We start from the raw sequence: 19,230 nt of genomic DNA, 5'->3' as shown, positions 1-19,230 counted from the left end.
AGAATAATTTTACACACAAAGGATTTTAGCATTTTATAATAATACAGTAAACAAAAGATTAAATCAGAATGTACAGCCAGAATGACACTGATAAATACAAGTTTGTGAAAAGGCATTTTCACTTCCTATGCAGCATTTTGTCAAGAGGACGGGGGGGGGGGGGCAGGAAAGAGAGAGATCAAATCATAAAATAAAAATCACCTTTGTTGTTTCAGGTATTGCAGTATCCTCTGACCTGCAGTGCTACACAGCTTGAGGGTTAACATACAACTCTCTTAGTTCCACAATAGTTTTGATCTACTCTGCCTGTGGATCTGCTTTTTATGAAAAGACCTGATGAAGCACATGCGTGTTTGCTCAGACCATGCTTCTGCTCTACTGACACCTAAGAAAATTTCATATCCCACATCAAACTGGCTCTGGAGCAATGATAAACTGTGATGATGACCAATCTAGAGCAAGCATTTGTCCAGAGAAGGTGGAGTTTACCAGAAATGTTGTTTATGTGACAGAATGGGAAACTGACTGCAGGTTGGCCTTAAATTATTTTAGAAAATCTGTAGCTGGTGGTGTAGCAAGAACAACGGCTTGCAATTAAAGTTAGCTTTTGTTTTGGCACAGAGGCAAATTTAAACAACTTGTAACTGCAAATCAGGTAAGGATATGTTAAAGAAATGCATATAATGATGTCCTGAGAGATTCAAAAATACCATTACTCTACCTTTCAATTATGCCAATTCAAGAGAAAAAAAAATCTTAAAAGGAGATTATGTACTGGTAATGAAATATACTGATAATTCTGAAATAGGCTTTATAAATATTTGTCTTCTACAATTCTAATCCCAGCCTGCCTGCATTCCTGCAAATCTAGAAACAGTTCTAGGATTCAGAAGTACAGGAAGAAAAAGACAGATTTTGAAGAGGATTGACTAGATTTTCATCTAATCTCTCTCCATTCCTCTTCCCTCAAACTTAAAATACTTTAAAAATGCAGCTATTTACAACATTTAAGAATCCAACAATACTGTGGCACTTGGGCAATGTTTGTATGTACATACAAACACAAGTATGATGCTAAAAGGAAAGAACCACTGAAGTTTAGCTCTTGTTTGTTAACCTACACATGGCAGATTTTCACCAGAAAGCCTTAAAGAACAATGCTAGAATATGCTAGACCTGTTTGTGGAATGGCAGATAGCCATTTCTGAATCAAGCATTTCTGTGAAGACTGGCTGAATATTCATATATTTAGACAGACCACAATATGATGACACTTACATAGATACTGCTGGCTAACACAGAGAGGGCAGAGAATATAGCAATATACATACAGTTTGTGGTCCTATAATTTTTGGAACTAGAGGAAAGAGTCGTAAGATTACTTATAACAAGGAAAGGTCTTCTATTTGGTGGAAATTTTCACATTTCACAAGCTTTGCCACATTTATATGTAAACAGGCATGACATGCAGGATTTATGAAATCTCGCGGCATCAAAAGTATCACAATACTATTAACTGGGGTTTTGCTTTGAAAAAGCAACCGACTACAACTCATCTGTTCCCTTGTTTCACTTAAATCAAGATCTTTTTCCTCTGAATTCCACAACACTTGCTGAGCAACAAAGCGAGCAAAGTTGTCAAAACATTCAACCAGATAAATTATTATAAGATCAATTTCCATCCTTGTTGTTGTGTAGCCCCCCTACAGAGCGCAGCACTGTATCTGTCAGTCATGATCCTTCTGCTGTTTGCCATCAGATCACTGAAACAGCTCTAGGATCAAGCTGGTAAGGTAAAACACTTTCCCATATGAACTACTGACACGTGACACCTGTCTCTTTTTTAAGCTTCATTTTCAGCTAAAGCACTGCTTTAAGTGCCTACCAGTTAACCTGACACGACAGGCTCTTTGAAAGTGACAGCAAGCTTTCAGATGGGACAAGTTAGGAGGCAACATACCACTGATTCTCCCCGGAATTTAGACTCCTAAGGAACTATCATTTTTGAAAGTATGGACTTACACATTTTTTTGAAATTTTCATGAATTTAGTAATTGAAAAAATGAAACACACACTGATGTTTGTTACCTGTCTACATTTCTGACAGGTGACTGACCTTGAGTTATTCCATATGTAGCTTGTAAAATTTTGAAAAACTTGCATGAAAGTTCCTAGATATAAAATCTTTTCACATCCGGATACACTGATGTACAAAGGCAATATACTCTGGCAGACATAGCTTATAGCTTCCTTTGAACTGGCACTTCTCTAATTTCCTTTTTTTTTTTCATAGTTATCACAGAGATCTTCAGTAAAATTGCCTCCCAAGAGATACTGAACAATGCTGCTACAAACAAAATTTTGCCTTGAAGATGGTAATAAAATTCTGTAGGAAACTTCAGAAAGAGTTACTAAATCAGAAACAAAGGATAATATTTTAACCACTAATGCCCTAAAGGTAACATCAAACATATATTAATGGCATAGTGACAACTAAAAGAAATAACTATTAAATTTTAAATTCCTTCCAAAACAGATAAAGTGACGAAAGACCTTGTATAGTTACATTTAATAAGCTCGGATGCCCACAACTACTATTGCTTCAGCAGACTAAAAAAGTATTATTGCACAACAGTTGATATGGGAATAGATAATACTCAGTTTGCATTCTCTTATTAGGAGGACTACAAAACTTCCTGCTATTTAGCAGTTTTGCTCCTGGAGCCTTCAGAGCCTGGTTTCACTACAAGTGAGGCTCCAGGATGTACAGAGCAACGGCAAGATTCTGCTCTCTGATATGTGCAGTTGACCTCAATAGGAGTTGTGTAAGAAATATCTGAAAGCAGAATATGGCCTGAAGGAAATCTCTTATAAGAGCTTGATACAATGTTGGTATGTGATATCCGCTCCAGGGCCATTTGCAACATGCTATTATCTGTAACTAAACTGGCAAAACAGACACAAAATAAGGCAGTGGGTTAAATTAATCATTAAAATTGTTAGAAAACATGCAAAAATAATACTGAATTAAAAAAAAAGCTTTTTGCCCCTTTAGTTTTCTTGTAAAAATTTGAATAGTTCCACACCTGTATTTGAAATTCAACCTTAAAAAAAAACAAGACTAAAAAAATCAAGTGCAACTCAGTTGTTGTTCTCTTTGGTTGTGATGGTAACCAGTTGTTTAGCAGCCTTGGCAATGTCATACGCACACTGGATAACTTGCTGAGTGACCAGCTGGATGTCTGTCGTAGGGCAGGTCTCCACAGGAAGGGTTTTTTTGCATTCAGACTGGAGTCTGTAGGCACTAGATGTCAGCAGACGCAATGAAGTCCTTACCAGTTCAGATTTGGGTTTCTGAGAAGGGAAAATAAAAGTTGAAGTAGACAGAATGAACTATTTTAGGACCACTTCTAATTAGCCAGTAGTTGTGAACAAATGTTCTTTAATACAGGACATCTACTGCTAGGGCTCTATGCTTTCTGGGACTTCTCTCTGAACTGTATGAGATATTATGAGCAATCACTGCAATCAGAAATGTGGCGTAAGAGAGGATAAAACAAGTTCCCAGAATTTCTCCTCTTTCATCCCTGATGAATCAAACTACTGTAAGGCAGCACGTAGCAAATAGTGCTTAACGTTCTGATTTAGGAAGTTATTCAAACAAATTGTCTAATTCCCATTTACTGCTTCCCAACCTACATCCTGGCTGAGATAGGGAGGCCAGGACAGAGCATGTACAAGACAAGGAGTCCAGACGGGCCCAATAGCATGAGATTTTCCTGGCAATTTTACATGTGAAAACACTGCTTTTGGACTAGGCCAATTCCCATTACTTGCCTCAGGTCACCAGCACTTGCAGAACTTGATGCAAGAGTTCTTTGTTAGAAACCTGTATTGGGTTTATTATAGAGTTGCAGCAGGGGTGTATGTACACAAAACAGCTGCACAACTGGTGAGTTACGAACAGTCAGTTCCTATTAACAAGCGGAGAGTGCAACTTGTCATAGAGGTCCCTAGCGATTTTTATAGCAGCTGAAGAGCTGTTCCCTTGTATCATTAACCCCTTCCTTCTTCCATTGTGACAGCTTCTTATACATCTGGGCTTTCTGGTGACCAGTCTCCAGGTAGGCCTGAAAACATACTTTTCATATGGGAAATAAATTCAGATGTGTAATCTGTGACTGTGCCACAAAGGGAGTCACAAAGGAACACACCTGAATCTTCAGTAGTGTTGAAGCAAGAAGAAAATCTGATTCAGATTCCAGAACATTTGAGATTGAGATCAGATGGTCATTCAAATTATTTTGTAGCAGGACAGATTCATTTTAACTGTAGATAATTCTAACCTCAAACTGAAGAGCAATTTGTCTGATCTCAAACAACCCCTTCCCCTTATCTATCCATCTATCCACAGAAAGCTATCCATCCCAGCAATCACAAATGTAGGTAAGACTATACAGAAAGTTAATTATGGAGATTTCACTCACTAAAATCTGCTGCGAAACATGTTGCTTCAGTAGATTGTTAACAGTCTTAAATGAACATGTCAATAAGAAATCCAAGCAATGGCATTAAAATGGAAGGTTGGGACTGATTAGTGTAACAAAATTCCACTGTAACCACATGATTGCTTAAGCTAGATGCAAATATTCTTCAGTTTTAGGGGAACTGCATGTACTTTTTTAATTTGAGATTTCAGCTTTAGGGCCTGCATTCACAGATTAACTTCTTCCAATCAGCATGGTAATAAATACAAAGATGTAAGATTTGACAAAAATATCCAGTCATTTCTTCCTACCTTCTGGTTTTGGCTTTTATTTATGGCAGTAAAATTTACTAACAAAAAGAAGAAAGAGGCCAAGCTAGTTTTAATGTCAAAGGGTACTTACTTTCGGAAACAAGGCTGCCATTTCTGTTACTGCCACATGTATTCTCTCGGAGCACGGTATATAGCTGCAAAAGGATGCAACATATTATTCTACATGCAAAGACTCTGTCTCCTTTTCAATTTCACTAGTCAGTGGCCATTTCCCTCAAGCAACCAAGTCACAAAAACTTAAACACATTAAGGAGGAGACACTAAGCTTCACCGTAAACATTCCCTTGTACATTGCAGCTCAAGTTTGTATATACCCATACTGTGTGACTTCAGAAAAAAAGAGAACTTAATAAATATTTATTCAATTTTGGATTTGTCTTTGATCACAGTTTCTTTGAATGGATGACCATCCACACCTATTATACCAAATATTGTCAGAAAAAAAGTTTCCATTTATACTCAGTTATGGAAACACATTACATGTCTACAAATACTAACTGCACATTAATTCATACACTGGCATTTCTTAAAAATGATTCAGATGCTACAATTTGTCTCTAAATAGCTGCAGAAAGTTACTCAGGTTGTTCTATTCAGTCTATGTAGGATCAACATAATTATTATGTATATGACAGCATGCACAAGTAAACTGATTCATGTAAGTCAGGCACAAAGTAAAGTAAGATTCTGCAGTTTGAAGACATTTATACAAAATATGGCGATAGAGAGGTACTTAGGAACAAAGCAACTTTCTGCAAAAAAGTATTTAGACTGTTAAGGATCTATGCAACTAAAAATACCCTGTAACATCTGAAAAGGGGCTAAAGAAACCAAAGGTGTTTCAAATGATTTTATGTTTCAGAGCTGATTTTTTGCCATCCAAACAATTAACAATAGTATTTAAAGACTCAAGGGTAGATATTTTTAAGACTGTCTTGTCTATCCCTCTGAAGCAATACAGAAAACTTTCCTGCACTTATTTTCTATGGTAAGTTACAAAGCAGAAATCTTTACAAAAATACTTCTCTTTATATTATGTTACCAAAAAAAAGTATAAATCCAAAAAACTATATTCCAAACACTTGGCAGCAGGATTTGAAGTCTGACCTCTGTAAGCTTTTAACCCATCATTTCTCTACCAAACTTCGAATGATATCTCTAAGAAATGTGTTTCTCTGTGGTCAATAGCTGGACTTAAAAGCATTCTTTAGCTTGTTGCAGAGATGCAGCCTAAGGACACACCTCAGTTCCAAGAACATTCATTTCCATACCTGTATGACTCCATTTTCACTTTAAGTCAGGAATACAGCCTTATGCATGTAGCTCCCCTTTTTCCCTTTCACAAATCAGAAGGCAGGACACCTACTGAGAATGGTGTATGCAAAGCTTCTAATACAGAATTCAACCTTGCTTTTTTGGTAAAGTTTATCTAAAGGTAAAACATCATATAAAGGTAACTGAACAAAGCCAAGCTGTCTTCTCTGATGAATTTAAACATAATAAAAAAACAATGCTCATACAGCAGCTTACAAATACCTGCATCTCCAAAATATGGACTATTTTCACAGTATATACATTTTAGGCCAAATTTTCAGTAATCCTATTGAGTTAGTAAGTGATAACTAATAAAACTACTACAGATTCTATTAGTCCTCATAGATTTCACTTCTTAATTATATACCAAATGAAAATTGGTCTATTCAAAATATATCTTAAAACTACTGACCATAAGCTTTTGCGAAGCACTCCATCAAAAGTCTAATTTCAAAAGATTCATTTTTTATGCTTTTAAGACTCGACTTCAACATTGTAAGTTAGTTAACACAGTGCAATCTTAAGGTAAAAATCACAAAGCGTAGCATGTCAGAAAAATATTCAGCTTTATGACACATCAGCGCCTTCAAGCAAAAAAAAAAAAAAAAAAAAAAAAAAAGAAGAAGAAGAAAAAAGAAAAAAAAACAAACCCACAATCAAATGATACGCAGTTATCTTGCAATACCAAAGGTACAAAAATACATCAGTTACAAATGCACTGAGAAAGAATTAACACACTGGGGTCATTTGGGTGATGCAGGAAAAATTGCTTTTTAAAAGGGAGTATTTCCGTATGTCTCAAATCATGAGTTCTTTCAAATAACTAAAAGTGGATGAAAGCCTCTTTATACTTCAAGTTCACTGTAATTCCCATTCTGCTATTGCATTAACAATTTGCTCCCTGTAAGCCACACTTAACAGTACTTTAACTCACATAAAAGCTTGTTTGCTGGTTAAACCCTCCGTAACAGTGCAGAAAAAGCTGTAAGAATTACTTGAATGAAAGAGAACTTGTATTAGAGATGCATATTTCATAAATATTCTCTAGTTCTCTGGGTTTGCTGCCAAGTTTTAGCGTGTCTCAGAGGAATGGCATTATTTTAGTCTATATACTGTATATTCATTAAATAAGCTGACACATTTGCTAAGTTTACACACATTTCAGTAAGACATTAGGAAGATATTCAAGTAGTGATAGCTTGGAAGAAAACAAGAACCCATCATTAACAATAACTGAAGACTTGATGTAACCTCTTCCTCTGCTTTTGCTATTTATCATGGGCAACAGTGTTTGGAATTAGAACTAAAAAAGTTCTCTTTTAAAAAATGTTTAAATTTGGCTGTATTTTAGGCATTAATAAACAACATTTTTCTCAAGGTGAAAGACACTGGTAGAACCATTTTACATATAAGCCTTTCTTCAATGATCCAAGATAGATACTATCTTCTTGTTTAACATGCTAGCTATACAAACATTTAAAGGCCTACACTGTAAGGTTTGAATGTTGCATGTTGGGGATGATAAAAATTCTGCTATTTTGCAACAGTATCAAAACCAGCAACAACGTATTTGCTATTAGTTATCATAACTTATTTTGATAGACAATAAACAGAATGGAGTCAGGAGAATTTCTTAAACTAGAGGCAGTTGCAATTTCTAAGCTACGATTCTGTTCCCCAGTAAATCAACACTAGGAGCTTCAACTGGATGGATACTCTTACAGGTTCACAATTCTCTCTACTTGCTATCCGCAATTTCTTTATCGCTCAAAGCATTTCATGCATAGCCTTCAATGACCCCTGTGCAGATGGTGCTTGAGGGAAAGAGGCAGCAGAGAGAAAGAGAAAGGACACTGTGCCTGGAAGGCAGGGACAGAGGCCAGAGTACCAGGAGGTAGGATCAGGCTGCTGGATGGTCAAAGGCTGCAGGGGAGCTCTCTCAGCCCAGGGAACCAGCGTACTGAAACAGCCGAGGCTATGTCTGAGCTTGAGCATGCCTGCACGCTCTAATGGTCTACTTGGCCAGTTGAACACAGAAAAAGGAAGAAAAAAAGTGAGAAAAAAAAAGGAAGAAGGCGTTTTATTAATAAAATGATGCAAGAATATCATCTATTACTGTCCAATTATCTATGTAGCATGTCACTTTCATCTATAACATTCCCAACACAAATTTGGAAGCCAAGTCCCTACAGTCCCGAATATCTTCTTTTGCAAAAGAAGCTAAAGGAGAATGGTGGAATGAACTAACTCATTCTGTCTAGTATGCTCCATGCATGCTATGTAATTCTTGGCCCACTGAGACAAAGCCAAGGATTAAGAAAACAAAGAACTATAGTTTCACAGCTCAGTGTTCTGTAGGTCTATAGTCATTTAAATACTGGCAAACAACACACACTACTCATGGCACAGAAGAGAAAAAAAAACCAAAAAGAACATAACAGGTTGTTTAAACAATCTAGTCAATTCAACAGGAAAATCTTAGTTATGCTGCATTGCTTCTTTCTATGATTTATTTTTTAATTTGAATTCCATAAATGGTGACATACATAAACAAACTCATTTGAAACTTCTCTTACTATTGTTTCTCATTATGATCTTAGAGGAACAAGCAAGCAAGCATCAAAGGACGTCAGTGAAAAAGCCATGGACAAGGGCAATGAGCTTATCAGAAACACACTTTAGAGTTCTCCATTCAGTGTCAGAACAAGAGGTCGTGTACTGTGCCTGCTAAAAATAGAAGAGTACAAGAATGGAAAAAAAACTGGAACAAAATAGTCCCATTGTTGTCCATTTTTTCTCAATAATGCAGGAAATAAAAGTTTAACAAAAACCACCAGCCACTTTTAACAGGCAAAGAATTGTACAGCTTTGGGGATCAGAAAGAGGAACAACAGTTCAGATGTTATCCTGCAAGCTTTCTGGAGACCAAAACTGTTCAGAATTAAAATACATTCATACATAGGAAGACATAACTACTACTTATAGTCTTTTTAAAAGCCATGTAGAAGAATATTTGATGATTAGGAAGTGACAGTATCACTAGCACTTGCTCATGGCTATTCAGCAAAATTAACTGTTAGGTTTGGTTACAGATTATATGAGGAAGCTCAAGCTGAGTTTTAACTGATGTACTCATGAACAGTTACCTACTGATCAAGTTCTCTCTGATTTGTCTAAACCTAACAGTTCAAAACAGCTTTTGTTTGCACACTACTTTTCCTTCCAAAAAAGGACCTACCCCCAAACCCTACCACCAATAGAAGACAAGAGTCATCATGACAGCGGATCAGCAATAACATAAATGTAGCCAGAATGAAAAGTAGTATTTCAGTATGAAGGCTAAATTACTGAAGACTCAGTATTACAACCACATTTCTTTTGGGTATTCTTACCTAAAGCAACTGCACTCTGAGGATTTGAGAGAAATTCTGCTCATACCAAGTTCTCTGCAATACTCATTTGACTTGAATCTTAAAGACTTGCACTACAGGCTTGCATTTTGCAGCAAGTCTTTTGCAAGAGTCCTGCTTCCCAGTGCTCTCTCATCCCTGTACTACTTCCTAGCAGGGCAGCAGTAGCCAGTGCTCCAGTCATAGTCTATTTCCAGAGAACTGCAGTGTTTTTTCAGACAGGTAGGTGCTGTTTCCACAGACTGTGCCTGTTCACTCTCCCCTGCATCCACCCCGCAGTACTAGTCCCAATATACCCCAAAAAAGCACCAGGGACCTACACATTTCATATGCATGAAATTAGTATCTCCAGGCATAAATATATGTGATATTGTTTGTACTTTTGAAAACACTTAAAAATGCTTTTTTCTATTTTCTCATAAACTCCAGAACTTCTAAGGAATTCATCACGTACCTGTCATGCTTGTTCTCCTGTGCTGCCCGCAATAGCTCCTGAATATTTTTAGTGATCTGTTCAGTCTTTCGAATCACATCTTCTGTACTGGGCAAACTGGAACTGGGGGCTGTATCAGTATCTTCAGGAATAGACCCTTCCCCCTGCCAAATGATGCTCCTCTGCCTTCCTTTTCTACCTGACCTGGAAAAGAATATTATTAACATTTTCACTGTGGTACAGAATTTTATTATTGCTTAAATAATTCTGTATTTTTTGATACCACAAAGATGGAAGCATTAGTTCATGTGTCATCGGACCTACCCTGTCTCATCCAGCTCCAAACTGGTGGTGGGATTATCATAGTCACTTTCAGGCACGCTATTCTGCTTTTCTAACTTCGATGCCTACAACAAATGAAGATTCACTTAAGTACTGTGCTTAAAATAAAGCTCATTTTAAGTGATACGTTCTATGTACATTGGTTTGTTCTTTTGCATAAAAGTTTCTGTACCAGTCTTATTTTTCATTCTCAGTCTATTCCTATCATTATTCACTGCTCAATTCTTGGTTACTCAGCCACACACTTCCAACAACTGTTGCTTCAGCTGGTATTTTTTTTTCTTGTTTTTACCCAATAGACTCTGATGCTTAGTATGCTGACAGCAAACATACAACAGCGGCGCTGAAATGAATGTGATACCAAAGGCCATTCTCTTCTTCTAAAACAAGAAATTCATTAGCTCCCTAGTTAAATATTACCTCTTTAATGAGAAAGTCTTCCCTAAAGTACAAATCAGATCTGTATTAGAGAATACATTTTTCCAGGCTTTCATCAGCAGTTCTGAAAACAGAGTCCTTAAGCTTTCACAGAACCTGCCATATGAGCACCAGAGTTCTCCTGCTCTCCCTTTCACCTGACTTTCAAAAGAGGCAATAATACAGTGACCTAGTGACTGCATGTGGAACCAGCATGCCACCCAGTTCCATGCACCTGAGCAATTACGCTTTTTCAGAAGCACATTAGAGAATTAATTACCTCAAAATCCTCAGCAGACCAGTTCTACACTTCCCAGTAAAGCATCTGACCCATGTGCAGGAGCGTGATGCTGCTGATTTTTTTCTAAATTACCTTTATCATGACTTCCCCCCCCCCCCCTCAGAGAGCTGTTAACACAAGTGAGCATTCTTAGTCCTGACAGCTCAAGGACAGCACACTGCAGATCCCAGCACACTGCCTCCTGGCCCTGTTGGCAAGCATTCTCTTTAGCGATGCTAAGCAAGCTGTTCCAGGTAGTGCTAGCCTCCCTTCTCTAACCTCGGCAGGCCTCCTTGTATAGTTTATACCCTTGCAATACACCCTAAAGGCTTATGCGATGGATACCTACTGTTAGGCTCTTCTCCAGAATTCACATCAATTTTCAGTTCCAGACCTTTGGAGGCACATTCCCATGCTAGACCAGACCAGGGATCACCACATACCTGTCTGCTCTAATCTTTAAATTAGAAAGCTCATCTCAAGTGCCTACTACAGCTCGTACAGCAAGTACAGAATGTTGGTATCACTCTACATACAGGTCCCTCTATTAAGCCTAGTAAGTTCTGGCATCACAGCAGCTACAGCCTTATTCATAAACAGCACTGCTCACCTAACAGGGTCTTCTGCGATCCCAGCTGAAGAACTACCCTTCGAGCTTTACAAAAATTCTGAAGTAAAGGTCAAGGGAATCTCAAGCATTAGTTTGTAAAGGATGTCTTCAATTAGCATCCCTGACATATACAGTCAGGGTAACATTTTTGTCATGAGGAAAGATGAGGAATGTGAATAGGAAGCATTTTTCGTTTGTTAAGGCCCACTTCATTTGTTATTCACTCATTTAACATTAAAAAAAAGGGAAAAAAATACACCCCCCCACCAAAACCCAGATCTTTGGTCTGAAGCACTTGCAACATGAGCACTTTCCATCCATTTTGAAGTTACTTTGCACAGATGAAGAAGAGTTGTATTTTTTGAATCATTTCTCAAGACAGCAAATAAAGACAAATCGTAAAAAATGACAGATAAACAGCAAAGATGCAAAACTATTACATGCAGGTTCTGACCTTTCCCTTCTCCCAGATGTATAATGGAGAACAGTATGATGAGTGGCAATGCTATATGTTATGGTCAAAAATAGAAATATAACAATGAACTAAGAAAACAGGATTTTGATAGAGCAAAGTCAGTGTATGCTTGAAAAAAAAAATCTCTCAACAAATTTCTAGGTTCCATTGTAGTTTAAAAACATAGTATTGATACCATGAGCTGTAGGCAAATCCAGATTTTCATTTGACTAAGCAGAAGGACATTCACTTAAAATTGTTATTATCTAGCACTCCTTGTAAATCTAGTATTTTCTAAATTGATGTCTCTGAACAGTATACAGTCAAATTAAACACAAGAATTACAAAAGAGTTTTTATGCTGAGGGAACGAGGCCAGACGTATCACTGTCCAATATTTAAACCTGCAGACTGGCTTTGAAAAGATCTCTATTATACAGTAAAATTTGATTAGAGACCCTGCAATGTCAAAGAAACAGAATTCTCATTCTCAGTAGCAATTTCATTATATTAAGATTAAAAGGGAGAACTTTTCTTAAAGATCTTTTCAAAATTAGTTAAGTCTTGCAAAGAGATAAGAATATTTTTCTCCCTCACATTTGCCCTTGGGAATGCCTTGTTTTAGTGCAAAATAAGCAAAGTTTAAATTTTTAACGTATACTACAACAAAACAGGTATAAGCTACTCATAATTTTGTATGAAGTGAGCCATAAAAATCTAAGAACACCCCAAAGAATCTTGTATCAATGCTTGCTTCAGTTAAAGATGTTTAGTCATAAGAGTCCTCAAAATGCAATCAACTCACTCTGATGATTGAGGGGTACTTTCTGCAACAGTGCAAGCTGGTATTCCAAGTTGGTCAAACAGCAGTATCAAAAGCTATCGGTTGTTCATCTCAAAAATTCATCTGTCTGTGACACACTAAACTGTGCCTACTCCAAATCCATTACAGTCATAGTTCTTCCATAGCCAAAACCAGAAGTTATTCTACAGTTGCAATTGTAATAGGCTTTTGCGTTCTTCTGAATATGTAACGTATAATTATTTTTAGGATCCCAAACAAAATGTAGTCAACTAATAAGCTGGCTGTCACAAACAGATTGGTCTAGCAAACTGTTTATCTTGCTAGCTACACTAAATTTGTCCTTTCATGAGGTGTTATTTTATGCTTGCTTCTAGTATATGAATTTGAATAAGACTAGATTTAAATGTCCCACTACAAAAAAAGGGAACGTTTATAAAATGCTTCTTTAAACAGCTAAAGCTCATGTATGATGCTGCAACAGTGTCTTTGAGCTAACATGACCGTAGAGCATGTCCTTAATGTTTCCCCATAACACAGCAATTTTTCTTCCTAAAGTCAATACAGTGTCCAACAAAGACTTGAAGAATAAAGTTTTGCAGATCCTCATGGAACACCAATATGAACTTTCTTTATGCACTTTCACAATGTCTTCAATTTCAACCTGAAAGGAGCCTTGCTAAAAGCAATTTCCATGCCCTTTCAGTCTTTTGTCTGTCAAGATAAGCAAAAAGCAGGCTAGCTGATATTAAACAAACTGGTGAGCAATCCAAATAGTTATCCGTTTGGACGCTTGAAGAATTCACTTCAAACAAACTAATGAACATCTGTAAGACAAACTGTCAATCAGTACCATTCTGGATTGGATGCAAACTGACAGCCCCCAAAGAAAGCAGGCTTTAAAGCTAGAACCCAGTGAGCATACCTGTGCCTCATGCAATGCATTTTAGTCAGTAGGAAAAGTTATATATTGGCTTATGAAACAAGAGTAAAGTGCCTACCAAATTACTTTTTAAACAGCAACCAGCTTGCCTTCTGATTGTTTTCAGTGTTACGCAGTTGAACAGGTGATTTGGAGCAACTTTGTGCATGGTGTTAAAATGCTCAACATTTTAGCTGCTGTGAAGTTAGAAAGAGGCAAGTATCCAGAGTATGTGGCAGAAGAAACTGAAATGATGAAATGCTGCTTCATGCAGGCATGAAGGCTAGTTAGCATAAAGAAGAAAGGATAAGAGGCATAAGGGGTTTTTGGATGATTGCCACCTCCTCCAGGTAAAAGACTAATTGGGAAGGTACTTAACCCTTCGTGTGCTTTCATCCCTTGACCAGGAAAGCGTGGAGGGGAAGGAAGGTAGAGATGAAGAGGAGGTCACAAACGCACTCCTCCCGATCTAAAAATGGGAAAGAAAAAAAACACTCGGGAAAACCAAAAACAAAACACAAATAACTCTGAAGTGAAATAAAGGAACATTCTTAAAATCAAGGAGATGACATAAAGCAAGAATGATATTGAGAATTTGTCTGAGCTTGAGTGGACTTAATTCCTTCAAAACACAATTGACTTCATTATTATTGTAACACTGATTGTAATATTCTAGAGGTGCCAAATTCCACAGGGAAAAAAAACACATTCACATAACAACAAATTAACCAATCTCCACAGAACAAATCAATGCTTTAGTACTACTACTACTAACGATCAAAATTTAAAATCAAATGAGAAATGTAAAAGACCTATACAAAGTGCAATCATGTTTTGCCTACATTGCCACATAAAAAAGAATTCTTATACTTCTTGCTGCCAGAACTGCCTTTATGTTGACATGCCAACTTCATTTAGAACGATAGGGATTTCATTTAGAGTTCTTATTAATTCAACTGAAGGAAAAAAAAAAAAAAAAAGAGAGAGATTTCTGCATCAATTCCTTGGTGCGTTACTGCTATTGGTACTCATTGTCCTCTTTGGGATGTTCATGGTATATTTGCTATCCCCTATGCTAGGCAAAGTGGTAACTTCTAAGTATGTTTTAAAGGGCTTAAATGTTCATGTGGCAGGAGACTACAAGATAGTGCTACCAACAGAGAACACACTGAAACAAATCCCCAAATGCTAAATATACGCTTGCAGGAAATAGTCACATATTCTTTCTAACAAAGCAATTTAAAAAGTTGCCACAAAAATTAACTTTAATAAGCACTAATGCATGTTGGGTCACTTATCTACAGTGTGAGCACCTCAGTGCAGAATCCTTGTGGCTGATTCAATCTGTCTCTCCCCCATTAGTACATCATACAGAAAAACGCTGATCCAGAAGAATCTGTTCAACTAACAGGTCTAAACTGTCTTCAGCCTCAGGTTTCACAAACTCAGAATAAGAAAGTGGTGCCTAATGAAAAAAGTTATCTTCAATTTTACTTTGTTTTTGAAAGGAGGTTCTAAAGTTCCACAAATAGGCACATGCCCATGTATCTCATGAAAGAAACCCAAGAACTATACCTACCTGCTTGAAATACTACTCCCCTCCCTGCCCCCTCCTGATTTTGAGACATTCACACATAGGTACTGGGCAAATACACTGTGGTTAAAAGAAAGAGCTGAGCAGAAGCCAAAAGCTCCAATTTATATATTCAGGAATTGTTATAGCTTTTATTTTTCAACACATCAAGCTCCTGCAGACATGTTAATACAGCAAACATTAACAATTCTTACCGTTCAAATTTACTAAGAAGCAGATAATTGAGAAGCACCAGTATATAAGCACAGTTGGAATAGACAGAAAAGCTGAACATAAGGAGAAATGCAGAAGCATCAGCAATTTTACTTACATGTGGAGGGAAAGGCTGTAGTCTTGTTATGCTTTCTTCTGGGTATGTGACCTCTCCCATGGGGAGGTAGGGTTTCTGACCTGATCCAGTCTCATACATAGACATGGGTCTGCTACCCCGTGCAGATGGTCGTCGCTTTAAAGAAGAATTGTTGGTAGGGTCTGTGTATTCAGAACCAGTTTGGACCTGATATATATTGGTTGTGGCCTGTCTTCTGAGGTTGGTATTTTCACTCTGTAGCGTTTGAAGCTGAAAGAAATGTTTAGCAGTGGGACTTTGTTTTCCTAATACCAAGCGTCAAAAGCAAACTGAATATACAGGTACACGCTTGTCAGCTTTACTAGTAATCCAGCTACCAGTAGCTGGTGTTGGATTTCTTTTTCAGAAACTACTTGATTTGCTTACTATAAGCATAGAAACATCCATGTTTCAGATCTGGTAAATATTTACATGCTGATTTGCAGCATTTTTTGGGGGGATGCAAGCCAAGTTGGACCTTAAAACTGTTGCAGTTAAAAGTACACATCAATTTCTTCCAGCCTAATTGTACTTGCACGTGAATCATGTAATACAATGATGTTGGCTGGGGAGGTAAATGTGGGGAGGGCTTGCCAACAGAATAATTTTTTAAGGGAAGTAATCCATTTTAGCAGTCACTACAAGAACTTAAAAGAGGACTTTAAGGTCCATGGACTGTAAGATCTATGAAGTTCGCAAATGCCAAAATTATAGCACAGATACCAGAGGCAGCACAAAGAAAACTAGAGCTTGCTCTGCAAAGCAAGAAGAGAGAGTAGCTTATGAAAATAAAGTATCAGCTACTGCTTTCTACAAAGCCAACAAGAACTAATTTTAGCTTTTTATTATATATGTTTGATGGACAGTAAAAATGCAAAAATTCTAGTTTTTATATGGAGTTACTCAGAATAAGTTTGCTATATTAACACATCATAAAGAATAGATGTAAAAAGTACTTCTGTACCAGCAATTCTCCAACAATATATTGAGTACATTTCAAACAGCTGATGGCCTTTTATCTGGAAATTGTACATTTATTACTTGCATTTACTTTGCATCATATGAACTTTCAAGAACATTATCTCCACCAAAATAATTTATTTTGCCTGGAGCACTTTCCAGAACTCTAAATTGAGCGTACAGACTTTAACAAGATAATTTATGCTTTTCACACATTCTTTTTGTGTACTCTGTAGTAAGATGTACTGTGTATTAAGACTCACGTAAGATGCACTGCGTATTAAGATTTCTATTATTAAAATTCAAGGACCAGCCAAGAGCCAAGCTATTTCTTTAAAGTTTAATATCAGGGCAATTAAATAGGTCAACTTTGCAGTTTCCTTTTTTCTATCTTCCATCACATTTTATAAACCTTTTTGGTTGAATTTCAGGTGACAGCTAATGTAAATCCCACACCAATCTCCTTATCATCGCTATGTACATAAACAAATATGCAAGCATAAAAAGGGTTTTTTTTTCATTAGAAGTCCATTAAAGTATTTTCATTTTTATTTAGGAAGAATCTATTTGTAAGTGGCATGCATCAAGTGTAGCTTTGCCTTTTCTTTAATTAGCATCTTTCTCAAGTAATTGGCATGCAAAAGATGAGGTACATAGTTAGCTAATGAGGTGATGTGTAAAATGCACAGAATTTTTAGCTTATGAACTTCTAAGCTCTGTGCTTAGAAAATAAAATATTAAAAAAAGAAAAATACTAAGAAAACCCCCAAGACCTAGACTCCTGAATGAAGTCTATAGTTTTAGAATTGCTGAAGCAGTACATCGGTGTCTCACCCCGAACAGCCACGAGAGAACTTCCACTGTGTAGTGAAGTTCCCAGTAGCCTTATACAGCTAATAGAGCTGTTCTCCTTTCTTCCTTCTGTGATAGAGCATTGCTGTATCTATTCTTCACAATTAAAAACTAAGTTAGAGAAGTCCAACAACTATCTACATCACCAGGACATAAAACTAGTGCAACCGATCTTCAAAATTAGTGAGCCACAGCTGTGATGTCTTTTAAAATATATTCTACTGCAGAAGAGCAATGATCGCTTTTCTGTTATACCACATAAATGCATACACTAAAAAGTCTCATTAATCCATAGGTCTTATGAATCTTTTTTTTTCCCCTGAAAAAGATCAAGTCTATCCAAAAAAGCTTAATATAAGTGAAAAAGTGTATCAATTGATGCAGAAAAATGACTAAGCAGTACAAGCTGTTAAAATACCACAGAAAAAAGCCTGAGATGTCTTATGTTCCTCTATTTTTCAATCCAACAGATCTCAAAGGCTAACAGTTGCAACAGAAGGATGCTGCTGAACATATGAGGATACTTGCATTTGCTAACTTAGCTTGGCCTTAGATGCTAACAGCTTAACAGCGCCCATCACTCTCCAAAGTATCAGTCTCTTTGCTCCAAACCAATGGGGAGTGGGGAGAGATGATTCATACTCTTGGCTTGTGCTAAAGTAACTCTCAACACACAAGTTCATCTCTACAATAGCAAAACTTGAAGACTCCTAAGCAAGTTTTCTGTACAGGGAAGTTTTTTATAGCTGCAGTTAGAATTCTTGCAGCCTTGTAATTACCTAGAAAACAGAATTTCTAATATTAGTGAGGAGAATCTCTTTGAGAAAATAGCCAGCCCTTTCTCAGCTAGTAGGACAGACAGAACAGTGAACTCAATGGAGACAAAACTCCTTCCTTACCCCATGGAGGAAAAAAATGACTAGCTTATCTATCTTTACACCCATTTATTACAACTACTGGCAAAATATGAAACAAATTATGAATAGTTTGGTAGCCGATCTTACTTCACTCACACTCTAGCCATTCTAGGGCTGTAGTCATTTCCCAGAATCAAGAAATGATAGCCTACAAAAGATGTATATGTCTCAAGCGATGATAGAATGGGCTTTTTGCATATTAATTTTCAGTAGTTTTATCTTTTCCAAAGTTATGTATTAGTAGCAACCTAAAAGCTCAGTTTCCTTCAAGCTAAACATACACATGCATCCTGATACTTTGCTTCTATCATGATCATGTTTATGAAGACTTATTCGCTTGCACATGAAGGACTAATTTTTGGCCCTTCAGAGACAATATGACTTGCTTGTATTAGGATTAGAAGGTTTGACTTCTAAAACAGTTTTCAGAGCTCACATTTTATATATTAGTACAAATGACCACTCTGTTCTTTCCATAAGACTATATATACATAGTATTTTGTAGTCTAAGTGAGATACCTCTACCTTACCCTTGTTTAGACAAAACCCACACTAAAAGTTTAAAGCAGCAACTGGGTTTGCCAAATGCTGAATATTGTACAAAAAAAAGGAAAAAAAATCAATTCACAATATTCTTTACATTCTATTTCCCACAGATTTGAATGCAAACAAACAAGTAAATCTTAGCTTCCTTATATACAGAAAAGAATTGGTATTATATTGCCACATATCAGATTCTTTCCTGCTGTAAAACTGGATTGGGATTTTAATTTCCCC

At 36.8% G+C, this 19,230-nt stretch overlaps 1 protein-coding gene across 6 annotated transcripts in view; it reads right to left on the bottom strand.

Moving 5' to 3' along the window:
* Window positions 1-20: 20 nt before the first annotated feature.
* The window catches only part of GIT2 (GIT ArfGAP 2), a 34,693-nt gene continuing 15,483 nt past the window's right edge, over window positions 21-19,230 (bottom strand). For 2 of the 6 annotated variants that reach the window (XM_062590589.1, XM_062590590.1), the window contains exons 15-20: window positions 15,707-15,955; window positions 14,182-14,271; window positions 10,301-10,383; window positions 9,998-10,180; window positions 4,890-4,953; window positions 21-3,354 (exon numbers count right to left, since the gene is read on the bottom strand). In XM_062590589.1, the coding sequence (XP_062446573.1) occupies window positions 3,142-3,354; window positions 4,890-4,953; window positions 9,998-10,180; window positions 10,301-10,383; window positions 14,182-14,271; window positions 15,707-15,955 (882 nt within the window). In that variant the 3' untranslated portion in view covers window positions 21-3,141. Of the gene's footprint in view, window positions 3,355-4,889; window positions 4,954-9,997; window positions 10,181-10,300; window positions 10,384-14,181; window positions 14,272-15,706; window positions 15,956-19,230 lie in introns of those variants that run through there. The other 4 variants (XM_062590592.1, XM_062590593.1, XM_062590594.1 and 1 more) reach the window with 4 other exon arrangements.

The sequence above is a fragment of the Rhea pennata genome, chromosome 17 (assembly GCF_028389875.1).
Source record: "Rhea pennata isolate bPtePen1 chromosome 17, bPtePen1.pri, whole genome shotgun sequence".
In the NCBI taxonomy this organism is placed as follows: Eukaryota; Metazoa; Chordata; class Aves; order Rheiformes; family Rheidae; genus Rhea; species Rhea pennata.
Note: the sequence above shows the minus strand (reverse complement) of the source record. Positions and strands in the feature narration are given on the sequence as shown.